Consider the following 13392-nt stretch of genomic DNA (forward strand, 5'->3'; position numbering starts at 1 on the left):
ACAGTACTTTTTTAAGCTTTTCAAGCTGCACCAGTGATATCACCCCTCACTGGCCCTCCCCCACACCCTTTGGCCTTACCTTCGGCAGCAGATGTGTGATCAGAAGTGCAACTCAATCAGTGAAAGAAGTGTGGCTGGAATGGATGCTTGCTGGAAGATAAGGCCGAAAGTAAGGGGGTGGGGCTTAATCCCACCACTCCGCGGGCCGGATGCTTTGCATTGGCGGGCCGTATCTGGCCCATGGGCCATAGTTTGAGGATCCCTGCTCTATACCATTCCAGACAGTTGCTGCCAGTCTCATCTTAAAAGCCTCCAGTGATGGAGTACCCACAATGTCTGAAGGCAAGCCATTCCACTGGTTAATTGTTCTTACTCTTAGGAAATTTCTACTTAATTCCAGGTTGCTTCTCTCCTTGATTAGTTTCCATCCATTGTTTCTTGTCCTGCCCTTTGATGCTTTGGAAAACAATTTGACCTATTTAATAAATAGGTCAATATATTTTATTTTTAATATCACACACACACACATACATATAACTTTATTACTATCTATTTCCAGTACTTTATTTGATTGCTAACATTTATATTCATTATAACTGCACCTGTATATTCATGCCTCACACGATGACCAACGACTCCACAGAAAACTGGCCCACCAGTGACCCCAATAGAAACAATCCTACAACACAAAATGGAACAAAAGGAACTGAATGTGCAAAGAGAGCACAAGCATACCTTGAAAATGATGTGCTGCACTGGACCTCTAAGCTTCTTTAGATTTCCTGGGACAATGACTTACCTGCAATTAGCTATCCAACATAGAATCTATAAAGAATTCTGCTTAAAATCCCAGAATCTTCATTTGGTACCATCCCCAACACTGTCCCTCATTTTCTTTTTCAATTCCTCAAAGCCATGCCTATAGTGCATGCACTACCCATTGAGCATGCTCAGCTATTCTTGAGCTACTTTACAATTTTCTCTGATTGTGTGTGATTGTTAACTAAGATTTTCTGTAATTTTACAAATCTTTGGTTGCCTCAGTAAAGATTTCTATAACCTTCCTGCCAGGTAATGCAGTTTTAGTTACATAAGCAATGTACTTACAGTCTGCACACAGAAGTATAAAAAGTAGGAGAGAGGCATCTATTTTCTCATGCAGAAAACTTAATGGATGTTTCTTAAAAATAAATGGATAAGATGTAACCTTAACACCTTATCTTTCTGACAGATACCCAGACCATCTTTCTCCTTCATACTATACCCTTAATACAGGAAGGAGGGCATATTCTTGGAAAAATGATGTTGATGATGCCAGTGGATGAATTGTCTATTTTCTTAAAATGGGAAATTTTAGTTTTAAATGAAAAGTTGCCTTGTTTTTTTGTACATATAGACCATAACCACAACATGAACAAATCCCAACAACTTTTTTCTATAATGTCTTTACAATGTTTCTTCATCCTCAACTCATACCTGATGCAGTCAATAGCTAAGTAGTCCTAGCATAGCTCCTCTAGGGCTAGATGGTTTTCACTCTTTTTAAGAAGCAACTAACCATAGAAATTTGGATGCTAGTTCAGTCTGAAACAATTCACTGACCATTGATTGATGCAGAAAGAGGAGCCCTAGTGAGTACCTGTGGCAGGATAGGTATTTCCAATAGGAGTAGCAAATTCTACAATGATATAATTTGTCTCAAGGAATGGTAGATTGGACATCAGACATAAGGAAGAGCCCTCATATAGGATTAAAATACTTTTAGCAAATATGTAGTGTATCTATAAAGACAGTATCAAAGCCTTCAAAAAAATAGACCAAATCTCATTTGAAGAATAAAGCAGTACAATTTTTAAATCCTCCTGTCACTTGGGGCATTTTTACACAATTTCTGGCTCAGGCCCTCAAACTGTTTGTAGCAGTCAGTTGCTTCACTGCCAACATTCTTCCTCCATGGTATTTTCGACATGGCACTTTGTTGCAGGAAGGAGGGAAAAAATATCCAGGAAGGGAGGAAGGATGAGGCAGGTGTCTATCCTACAACTCTAGAGAATACACTTCACAGTGCTATTCTGGAGTAGGGATTAAACCTGTAATTAACTGACTCAATTTCTCAAGTTAGGCCTATCCACATAGTGTGGATGTAGGACACAGAATGGATCATAGAAACACTGCTTATGTGTAGAAGGGGCTTTAGATTGCTGTTTGTCCCAATAATTTTCCCTGAAACTTAAACCCAAGTCTTAGCGGATATAGCTCTTCATGATGCTACAAATACAGAATTAGAACTAGGATGCAAACATGGCATTTCTTGATATAGAAAGCTGGGGCTTGAGCACTACATGCGATCAGATATATGTTAGTGACATCCCACTCTCATTTACTTACTTTACTTTCATAAGTGCTGTGGAACAGAAAGCATGAATTTTATGGGCACTATCAAGAGCATTTGTGCTTTCATCTGCTTGTTTATCGCCAGGAAGACCAAAGATGCAAAGAAAAGTGCAGCCCTTTTTGGGAAGGAGAAAATAGTACATCAGAGAAGGCTGTTTCAAAGACTAGGTAAGTACAATTCATAAAATATATTTACTTATTTAGTGTTGCATGCTTCTTTCTCAGATCAAGGTACACTATCCTATAGTAATCTAAGTAAAATTATAATATCGCACTGTAAATTAATTATTTAATTATTAATTAAATTAATTGTCATTGATTAATGATAGCTGCTTGCAAATCCCAGGATTTCAGATTCAAATAACAGATAGAATTGAAGAAACATCTGGTAAAAAGAAGGGTGGAGGTATCTGCTTTTATATTAACAACCGATGGTGTAAAAATGTCACTACACTAAAGAAATTTTGTGATGTGGACTTAGAGACTCTATTCATCACTTGCATATCCTATTATTCCCCCTCCTTGAGAGTTTTCTTCATTCAACCTAGTTGGGGTGTACCTACCACCCCAAGCTTGCCTAAATAAGGCATTGCAAACCTTAACTGACCAAATCCTGTGGGCTGAACAGAGATATCCAGACTCCCTACTCGTTGTATTAGGAATTTTTAACAGTGCTAACCTAAGCTAGGAGCTGCCAAGATACATTCAGCATGTCAACTGTTTCACCAGAGGCAAGCATATTTTAGACCACTGCTATTCAACATACCAAGAACGGCTGTGGAACATTCTGATCACTGTATGATTCACCTTGTACCTGTTTATAGATAAAGACTTAAAATCATAAAACCAATAGCTAAAACAGTGAAGTCTTGGAGCGAAGAGGCAAAGTTAAAGCTACAGGCTTGCCTCAATTGCATAGACTGGAATGTTTTTGAATTTGCCTCAGCAGACTTGGATGAACTCACTGATACTGTGACATTATATGTTAGCTTTTGTGAGGAGTCATGTGTGTGCCGACCAAAACCTTACACATCTACAATAATAATAAACCTTGGTTCACAGCTAAGCTCAAACATCTATGCCATGGCAAAGAGGAAGCCTACAGGAAATGAGATAGAATGCTGTACAATCAGGCCAGAAATGTATTACAAGGGAGGTCAGGGCAGCAAAGAGAAGCTACTCTGAAAAGCTGAGGAATCAGCTCTCCACAAATGAACCAGCTAATGTATGGAAAAATCTGAAAAATATCACTAGCTATAGCAGACCACCCTCCTTTGCAGAAGACAATCGGCAACTGGAAAATGAACTGAATGTGTTCTACTGTTTGAGAGGAGAACACTGTCAACTACCGCTATTCTCTTCATCTCAGATACATTAACTACAGCCAAGTCTCCTACACCTGACTCCATCCCTCTGGGCTCCCCACCTCAGGTGATCACAGAAAAAAATGTGCAAGGTCTATATCACAGACAAAAAGGTAGAAAATCACCAAGGCCAGACAGAGTAACTCCCTCTTGCTCGAAAGTCTGTGCTGATCAACTGGCCCCCATCTTCACCTGCATCTTTAATAAAGATGTGTTATGTTCCTTCTTGCTTCAAATGATCTACTATCATTCTAGTGCCCAAGAAACTCTCCATCAAGAAGTTGAATGACTACAGATTGGTGGCTCTGAAATCTGTAGTTATGAAAACCTTCGAAAGGTTAGTGTTGGCCCACCGGAAAGCCATCACAGATCTGCTGCTAGTCTTTTTGAAATTCGTCTACCATACAAATAGATCAGCAGATGATGCTGTCAATAGGCACTGCACTACATCTTACAACATCTAAAGAACTATGTAAAGGTTCTTTTTGTAGACTTCAGCTCAGCATTCAACACAATCATTCCTGAAATCATCCTGCCTAAACTGACTCAGATAGTTGTGCCTGACCACACTTGTAGATGCATTATAAGCTTTCTAATGAATAGGAAGCAGCAGGTGAAGTTAGGGAAAATCATACTGAATACCCATTCAATTAGCACAGGGCCATTACACTTCTCTCTATATACCAATGACTGCATCTTGAAAGATCCCTCTGTTAAAGTATTGAAGTTTGCAGATGACACAACAGCCATTGGTCTCATTTGAAATGCCGATGAGTCTGCATATAGACAGGAGGTAGATCAACTGTCCCTGTGGTGCAGCCAGAACAATCTAGAGCTGAATATACTTAAAACTGTAGAAATAACAGTAGATTTTAGAAGAAGCTCTCCTATTCTACCACCTCTTACAATATTAGACAACACAGTACTAACAATAGAGAGCTTCAAGTTTCTAGGTTCTATTATCTCCAAGGACTTGAAATGGACACCTAACATTAGAATCATCATTAAAAAGGCACAACACAGAATGTTGTGCATCAGCTCAGAAAGTTCAGATTGCCCAAGAATCTGCTGATACAGTTCTACAGATGAATTACTGAATCTGTCATTTATAACTCAATAACTCTCTGGTTTGGGAGAGCAACCAAACAGGAAAAGTACAGACTTCAACAGCTAGTTAGGACTGCAGAAAAAACAATCACTTACAAAAAATATTTTTATTAAGTTATAAAATATTATAAAATACAAAAGCAAATAAAAGGACAATAAGGGGAAAGGGACAAGGGAAAAGAAAAGTGAGGTAAGGTGGGGAAAGAAAAAGAAACATTGATTTCCGATTCTCTCTGTTACAGTAGAAAAGGGCACTATCAAAAACAATCACAACCAGCCTGTCTCCCATTGAGGATCTGTATATTGTACAAACCAGAAAGAGGACTGAGAAAATATCTATAGACTCCTCACAGTTTGGACATAATCTATTTCAACTTCTCCCCTCAGGATGTTGCTATAGAGCATTGCATGCCAAAACAACTAGGCACAAAGATTTTTCCCCTGTACCATCACTCTGCTGAACATTTAATTCCCACAACACTGTCTCATTTCTCATCTCATCTTTCCTACTATCTTCTCCTATTGGTATCTTATGATTTATCAATTGTTGTTTGTAACTTATGATTAATGATTGTAACAATGATTTATGATCTATTACTTGCTGTTTGTATGTACATTGTGAGCTTAGGTACTGGAGAAAAACTCCTTGTGTGTCACATTTGGCCATAAAGAATTCTGTTCTATTCTGTTCCATTCCACTCTTCTCCACTTCACTCCACTCTCCACTCCACTCCACTCCCCACTCCACTCTACTCTATTTAATACATGTATTGAAAAACATAATAAAAGAAACACAGTTGAACAATAGAAACCAAGAATAGCAACTAATGAAATGGAAGTATTACTATGTGCATATGCTTTCCATATTACCAGTTAGTTTTATTGAAAATTCATTGTTTTTCTCTGTTGATACATGATAGAACCTATTGATACAATACCTGTATAGGAGACTCACTTTGTCAAACATGAAGACTTTATTAATGTTACCACTAAGGGGCAATATTGTTCCAGTGATCATAGCAGTGGCATCTTGGATAGCCTTACACACATGGTGTGTATTGGCATTTTCTTCAAACTGCATATTCACAAAAACAATGGTAACAGGACGTAGCTCTGACAAATACTCTAGTGGCTGGTTATCATCTATCTAGAAAATAGTAAAAGAGCATTAACTTTTTATAGGCACTTGTGGAGAATAAGACTATATTCAAGTATCCTACCCTAAAGTGAAAGTTAGGTTCTTTTAAAAAGTGGGTTTCAAAGTGAACATTTTATCACCAGATTATCATAATTTTTCTTACAACTATTTTCTATACGAGTTAATGAAAAAAATAAAGTTGTAATTTTAAAGACCAAGGAAAAATATTTTATCATAAAAAGCAAAAGAGAAATCATATAAGGTACCATTCTCTCATTTATCCATAGTTTCATGTGATTTTTAGTTCTAGGTTTTAGATTAGAATACCATTAGTCCAGTGATGGGATTCAATTTTTTTTACTACCGGTTCTGTGGGTGTGGCTTGCTTGGTGGGCGTGGCTTGGTGGCCATATGACTGGGTAGGCATAGCTTGGTGGTCATGTGATGGTGGGCGTAGCTGGGTGATTATGTGACTGGGTGGGGCGTGGTTTGGCCATGTGACTGGGTGGGTGTGGCTTGGTCATGTGACTGGATGGGTGTGGCCAACTTGACATCACTCACATCAAGGGGCACCTTGCCTGGCCGCTCCTCACCTAAAAGAGATACAATTTCCCTATCTATTTATTTACTACTACTCAACATCCAAAATATACTATTTAATCCTATGTATATATGCCATACGTGTACATACATATTACATATTATAGAGTGTGTATAGGTACACAAAAAGATACATCTACTATATATACTGTATGTGTATGTACACACACACACAGACACACACACACACACACAGCTCTTTTAAAACTATACACATTCATCCTCACTTGTGTGCATTTGGAAAAACACACCCAGAGTCCACTTTCTGCCACACATTTAACTATAACCTCTGTACATTAGAACATTACACATGCCTTCAGATGTTCTTCCCTAGTGCCAGGATTCAGTAAAATGTGGTGAAACTCACTTAACAATGCTCTTGCTTAGCAACCAAAATTTTGGGCTCAATTGTAGTCATAAGTCAAGGACTATCTTTGCCTTCCTCTGCATGGCAACCTTGTTCTAGTAAACTCCTTCTCCTTTCTGGCAATTTTCCTCTCTGTTAGAGGAACCAAAATAATCCAGACAATATACCGTAAGGTTTCCTGCTGGAGCAGGGGGTTGGACTAGATGATATCTGAGATCACTTCCAGCCCTAGGTTGATGTGCTGTTTCAAAGTGTCTTCTGAAGCCACATCTAGTGCCAGGGTTTGTGGTCCTTCCTTCCTCTCCTTTTTTTTCGTCTCTCTCCCTCCCTCCCTCCCTCCATCCATCCATCCATCCATCCATCCATCCATCCATCCATCCATCCATCTATCTATCTATCTATCTATCTATCTATCTATCTATCTATCCATCTATCCATCCTACTATTTATCATTCACTTTCCCCTCCCTCCCTCCCTCCTTCCCTCACGAGCAGATTGCGTGAGGAGGGAGAGGGAGAAGGGGGCAGTGGCAGCTGCTAGTATTAAGGGCAGAATGCCACACAGGGGAGAAGGTGGCAGCATTTCTGTGTGCTGCTGCTCCTGCTAGTTCCACAGACAATGCTAGCCACTGCCGCTGTCCACTTCTCCCTCTCCATCTCCCTCCCAGGTGCTGGGCAATCTCTACAGCTGCAAAGCGGCTCTCAAAGAGCCGGCGGCTGGTTGCAGGCCGCTGAAAACTACCAGAGGTCGTGGAAAAGCTGCTGCCATCGTCACCATGTTCTTTGCGCATGCGCATCCCATTGGACTTGCAAGGCAATAGGATGCATGTGTGCGAAGAGCATGGAGGCAATGAACATGGTGGGCAGGATAAGCCAGCAGTGACTGGGAGACCGGTTTGGGGGTGTGGCCAGCCAGCCATTGCTACCGGTTTAGCGACCTTGGCAAAATTTCCACCAACAGTTTGTGCGAACCGGTATGAACTGGCTGAATACAACCTCTGCATTAATCTTTAATGATACCAAAATTTTAATTGTACCAAACTCCTTGTGATTTTTCAGCAAAAGCTATTCTGAAGATTATTATTCAACATCCTATTAATTAATGAGAGCAACCATTTTTTTCCATGAATACATTTTTATGTATTTAATCAACACTCAGGAATTTACTTCAGTTTGATACTACAAATTTGTAAAAAAAAAAAATCAAATAAATCTAAGTGTTGTATGTACTATATATTTGTATTAATCTCAGCTTTAATATAATCAAATATTAATTATGCTCAAAACCCAACATAATTACATTTAATAAATGTTCTTCTATTGGTGTTTTACAATGTTGATATATCTGAACATAGAAAAATGAATATATCATCATCTAATGTTCTAGATGGCTTAAATCAGATGTGTCAAACTTTTTGGCTTGCCTAAGCCACAATGAGTGAAGAATTGTCTTTGGCCACATATAAAATATATACTATATGCAGTGGTGGGATTCAAATAATTTAACAACTGGTTCTCTGCCCTAATGACTGGCTGGGTGGGCGTGGCCATGGTGGGCATGGCCAGAGGGTGTGACAGGCAGCACTCATCCTCCTGCACCCCCCTGGGAGCAAAATGCCCCCCCCATGTTCCATTTTGGGCCTAGGCCTCCCTACAGCCTCCTGGGAGTGAAAACGGGCCACGGGGGGCATGCTACACCCTCTGCACCCAGTTTTGGATCTAGGAGGCCTCCCTGCAGCCTCCTGGGAGCGAAAACAGACCAAGGGGGGAGCGCTGCACCCCCCCACACCATTTTGGGCCTAGGCCTCCCTGCAGCCTCCTAGGAGTGAAAATGGGTCGCAGGGGGCATGCCACACACCCATGTGCTCCATTTTGGGCCTAGGAGGCCTCTCTTCAGCCTGGGAGCAAAAATGGACCATGGGGGGGCACTCCACACACACCCGTATTGGACCTAGAAGGCCTCCCTTCAGCCTGGGAGCAAAAGACGGACCATGGGGGGCACTCCACACACACCCATATTGGGCCTAGGAGGCCTCCCTTCAGCCTCCTGGGAGCACAGGGGAGCACTTCACCCTCCTTTCTCCTATTTTGGACCTAGGAGGCCTCCCTGCATTTACCTGGGAGTCAAAATGGGGTGCATGGGGACTCGTGGAAGGGTCGGGGTGGGGAGGGGAGGGGTCAGGCAGCAATTTAACTACCGGTTCACCCGAACCATCCTGAACAGGCTGAATCCCACCAACTATATGCATATAATAATGTTAAAAGTTTACAATCTTGTGGGGCCACATTACTAGCACTCCAAGGCAACATGCAACCTGTGGTCATGGGTTAGACATGTCTGGCTTAGATACTGATTGATTTAGTTTAAATCAAATTTGATGTTTTTTTTTTATTGAAAAGTTTCATAAGAAATACAAACAATTTTCTCCCCCCCCACCCTTTCCCCCTCCCCACATAATAGAAAGTGTACATTTTCTTATACATGATAAATCCTACTTATACATGTTTCCCTTAAAGAAAGCAGTAAAATAAGACATTTTTTTTTTAAAATTTGATTTATATGCCGCCCTTCTCCGGAGACTCAGGGCGGCTTACAGTGCGTTAAGCAATAATTTTAATTACATTCGGAGTTGCTCTTTTTCTTTCTTCCCTCATTCCACAACAAACCTTCTTCTTCTCCTCCTTTCTTTCCCTTCCCTCCCTCCTCTTCTTTCCTACTTTCTCCTTCCTCCTCTCCTACCTCATCCTACTTCCTTTTCCTTTCCCCCACTTCTCTCTTCTTTTCCCCCTTCTCACCTTCACTCCTACTCCTATCCCCTTCCCTTCCTCCTCTCCTTTCTTCCATTCCTCTCCCTCCCTCTCCTCTTCCTATCCTCTCCTCCTCTCTCCTTTCTAACTTCTTTGCTGTGAAATATTCTCCTCCTTTAGTATCTGAGCAACTCCTGTATTCTAATCATAGATACTTTCTTCTGTTAAAACATTTCTCTATTCATCACTTTTTTCCCACCCCAACTCTTATCCCACCCTTCCCACCCACCCCTGACTTCCCAGAGTAAAAGCAGGGTATAGCATCTAACAAACATATGCTAAAATAAACTAACTAATTATAAAGTTCAAAACTCCCACACGTTCTTTAACTCCCCTTGCTCCAATTCATCAACCTCCCTTTTATAAATCCTCAAGACCAATTAAATTAAATTCATTCTTCCTAATTATAAAAAAAACTTTTTCTTAATGTATAATCCAATACTTTAGCAATATTACAAACAGTAAAAATCATAAGTAAATTTCATTTCCATACCCTCGAACATCATTCTTTTTGAACATTACTCCCTAATAAAATTCTGAATTTAACATTAATCTTCTTTCCTTCAAAAAATGGGGCATCTTGAAATCTTACACATTTTATCTCATATATCTGTTAAAATAATATAATCTTATGTTAAACATTTTAAAAATCTCTTAATACCATTAAAACACTTATTTGCCAAATATAGATTTCAAAATCTACAGGAGGATATCTTTCAAGTTTTCAATTAACCATTTTAATACCTCTAACTTTTTAGAAAGCAGCCCTTTTACTATCCAAAACTAATTATCATTTTGTAATAGAATTCTAAATTTAACATTAATCCTCTTTGCTTCAAAATGTTGGGCATCTTGAAAGCTTACACATTTTATCTCATATATCTTTTAAAATAAAATAATCTTATGTTAAACATTTTAAAAATCTCTTAATACCATTAAAACACTTATTTGCCAAATATAGATTTCAAAATCTACAGGAGGATATCTTTCAAGTTTTCAATTAACCATTTTAATACCTCTAACTTTTTAGAAAGCAGCCCTTTTACTATCCAAAACTAATTATCATTTTGTAATAGAATTCTAAATTTAACATTAATCCTCTTTGCTTCAAAATGTTGGGCATCTTGAAAGCTTACACATTTTATCTCATATATCTTTTAAAATAAAATAATCTTATGTTAAACATTTTAAAAATCTCTTAATACCATTAAAACACATATTTGCCAAATGCAGATTTCAAAATCTACTGGAAGATATCTTCAAATTTTCAATTCCTAAAGTAGCCTTTAATACCAATGTAATTAAACTTTTCAATTTATTACTAGAATCTTCCTTCCCCAAAGAGAAAAAAAAAAGCAAGTACGTAATCTTCTATTCTTCTCTTCTTTCTATATTTTTCCCAGTCCTTTTTTTTTATTAATTCTTTCAATATTCCCCCCAATTTTATTTTTGAAAATTTTAAGATGTTGATTTGAGGTTGATGTTTCTGAAATACTCGCTCTCTTCTTGAAATCACTTTTTCTAATTTAAAATCTCCATTTCGACTCTTCTTGCTTGTATGATCCTTCAGTCCATTCCTTTGTCCATATAGCCAAAATTTGTTACTATAAAGTTTGTCAGCTTGCAATAAAGAGTCTATTTGTTGCTTTTCTATCACTTGAATGGAAGCGTCTACCCAGTCCTTTGTTTCAGCTGTGCAAGCCTGCCTTTCAGTCCTAACAGCCTCTTGATCTTCCAAGGGCAAACTCCTCTGAAAAATTTCCTGCTGCTCATCCAACAACTCCTTATGATTTTCCAAGCTGTTTTTTGAAAAAGCTCTTTCAATTGTATCCAAAAGAGCAGAGTTAAAAGATTCTAGAAGTTCTTGAAAAGCTTTAACAGTCACAGCTTGAGAATTTGCTGATTCACCAGCCCTGATGTCAGCCATATTTCAGCCACTTTGTATTTATCCAGCTATTAGGTCGACAATTCCAACTATTTTCCACACAGTATAAGAGCAAAATTTTAGTTAAAGTCAATACCAAATTCTTTTCCTCAGTACCAAATTCTTTTCTTAGGCGCTTCCACTTTAAAACTTTCTCTTAAGGTGTAATCCAGTAGCTGTATCAATGTTGCAAACGTTAACAAGCGTAACAAGCACTTTCCCTAGTAGCTTCCTCCTCCCGCCTTCAGGCGCCATTTTCTGCATTTTAAAACGGAGTTAAAGTGTTACTTGCAATTTCTTCTCTTTTTTCTCCTGGTTTGCTCTGTCTGCAATCAAGGTAAAGATGTTAAAAGTCCCCTCATTTATTTTCAGCAGATTTTGGTCGCGGCTTCTAGCTCCGCTTTAGCGGAATCGTCCCTGGTCCGGAGCAGCTTGACAGGCTTCAATAGGGAGCCCACACCCTTCGCGCCCCAGGATTTCTCCTAGCGCACTTGGGGGGGGGCTCTACCTCTGCCTGTCGGCTCTTCTCTCTCCCCTTTGCCCGGGAAGAGGGTTCCAACCCTCCAGACAGCTGTTTTTCGGCCGTTCTGGGGCTTTTACGGAATCAAGGATCAGGCGCTCATAAAAGAGCGTCTTCGAGGCTCGCGGAGCCAAACCGGAAGATGTTTTAAATCAAATTTGCAGGTAAACACTTTATTGAGGTCACAGACATAAATTAAAGAAAAATGTAACACAGTTAATTATATTGCAAAGGGAAATGTTAACTAAAATATTTTTCTAAAACTGTATCAACCATTTGATACTGAATTAGATTACTATATCCTGTAATTTTCAAAAACAGCATTAAAATACTAGCTGTTCTAACTCTCTGCTTAGCTTAATTTTTAATAGAAAGAGAAGGGCGAGGGGGAAAACAGATTCAAATCAAAATGAAATCCTTCCTTATTTATATATTTCTTGGTCACTTGCCAGTTTGATATCCTAATGAAGGTGCTGGCCTAGACTCCAGAGACTATGAGCTCAAATCCCATCGGCATGGAAGCTACCGGGTAACTTTAAGTCAGTCTTTCTCTCCCAGCCCAACCCACCTCAAAGGGCAGTTGTTGTGTTAAAACTAAGATGCAGGGATATTAAGTATATTCACCAGCTTCAGATGGATGGATGGATGGACTGACGAACAGACAGATGGACAGACAGACAGACAGACACATAGATACATGCATATATACATACGTACGTACATGCTGTGCCTACAGATGGGATAAAATAATCATTGTAATAATAGTACTATTGATCATTGACCAAATGTAGATACAACTCAGAAACAATATTACAGGCAGGAAAAGGGAGTGGGATGCAGGTAAGTCAGGGGTGAAATTCAGCAGGTTCTGACAGGTTCTGGAGAACTGGTAGCAGAAATTTTGAGCAGTTCGGAGAACTGGTAGCGGAAATTTTGAGTACTTCAGAGAACTGGGAAATACCACTTCTGGCTGGCCCCAGAGTGGGGTGGGAATGGAGATTTTGCAATATCCTTCCCCCAGGAGTGGGGAGGAAATGGGGATTTTGCAGCCCACCGCCCTCCAAGCAATGCCCACAGAACTGGTAGTAAAAAAATTTGGATTTTTATTTATTTATTTATTTGATTTGATTTGTATGCCGCCCTATCTCCATAGGACTCAGGGCAGCTCACA

At 39.4% G+C, this 13392-nt stretch overlaps 2 protein-coding genes across 10 annotated transcripts in view; one reads left to right on the top strand and one right to left on the bottom strand.

The window, feature by feature from the left end:
- LOC148114757 (uncharacterized) overlaps positions 1-13392 on the top strand; it is a 167609-nt gene that overhangs the window by 98196 nt on the left and 56021 nt on the right. For 4 of the 7 annotated variants that reach the window (XM_087891166.1, XM_087891168.1, XM_087891162.1 and 1 more), the window contains one exon: positions 2484-2562. The gene's annotated coding sequence lies outside the window, so the exon portion shown is untranslated. Of the gene's footprint in view, positions 1-2479; positions 2563-13392 lie in introns of all 7 variants that reach the window. The other 3 variants (XM_087891169.1, XM_087891163.1, XM_087891164.1) reach the window with 1 other exon arrangement.
- The window catches only part of ADCY10 (adenylate cyclase 10), a 132083-nt gene that overhangs the window by 12732 nt on the left and 105959 nt on the right, over positions 1-13392 (bottom strand). For all 3 annotated transcript variants that reach the window (XM_087891160.1, XM_087891161.1, XM_087891159.1), the window contains 3 exons: positions 5821-6012; positions 2389-2510; positions 603-679 (listed from right to left, as the gene is read on the bottom strand). In XM_087891160.1, the coding sequence (XP_087747286.1) occupies positions 603-679; positions 2389-2510; positions 5821-6012 (391 nt within the window). The remainder of the gene's footprint in view (positions 1-602; positions 680-2388; positions 2511-5820; positions 6013-13392) is intronic.

The sequence above is a fragment of the Pantherophis guttatus genome, chromosome 3, assembly GCF_059756535.1.
Source record: "Pantherophis guttatus breed Tessera chromosome 3, ASM5975653v1, whole genome shotgun sequence".
Lineage (NCBI taxonomy): Eukaryota > Metazoa > Chordata > Lepidosauria > Squamata > Colubridae > Pantherophis > Pantherophis guttatus.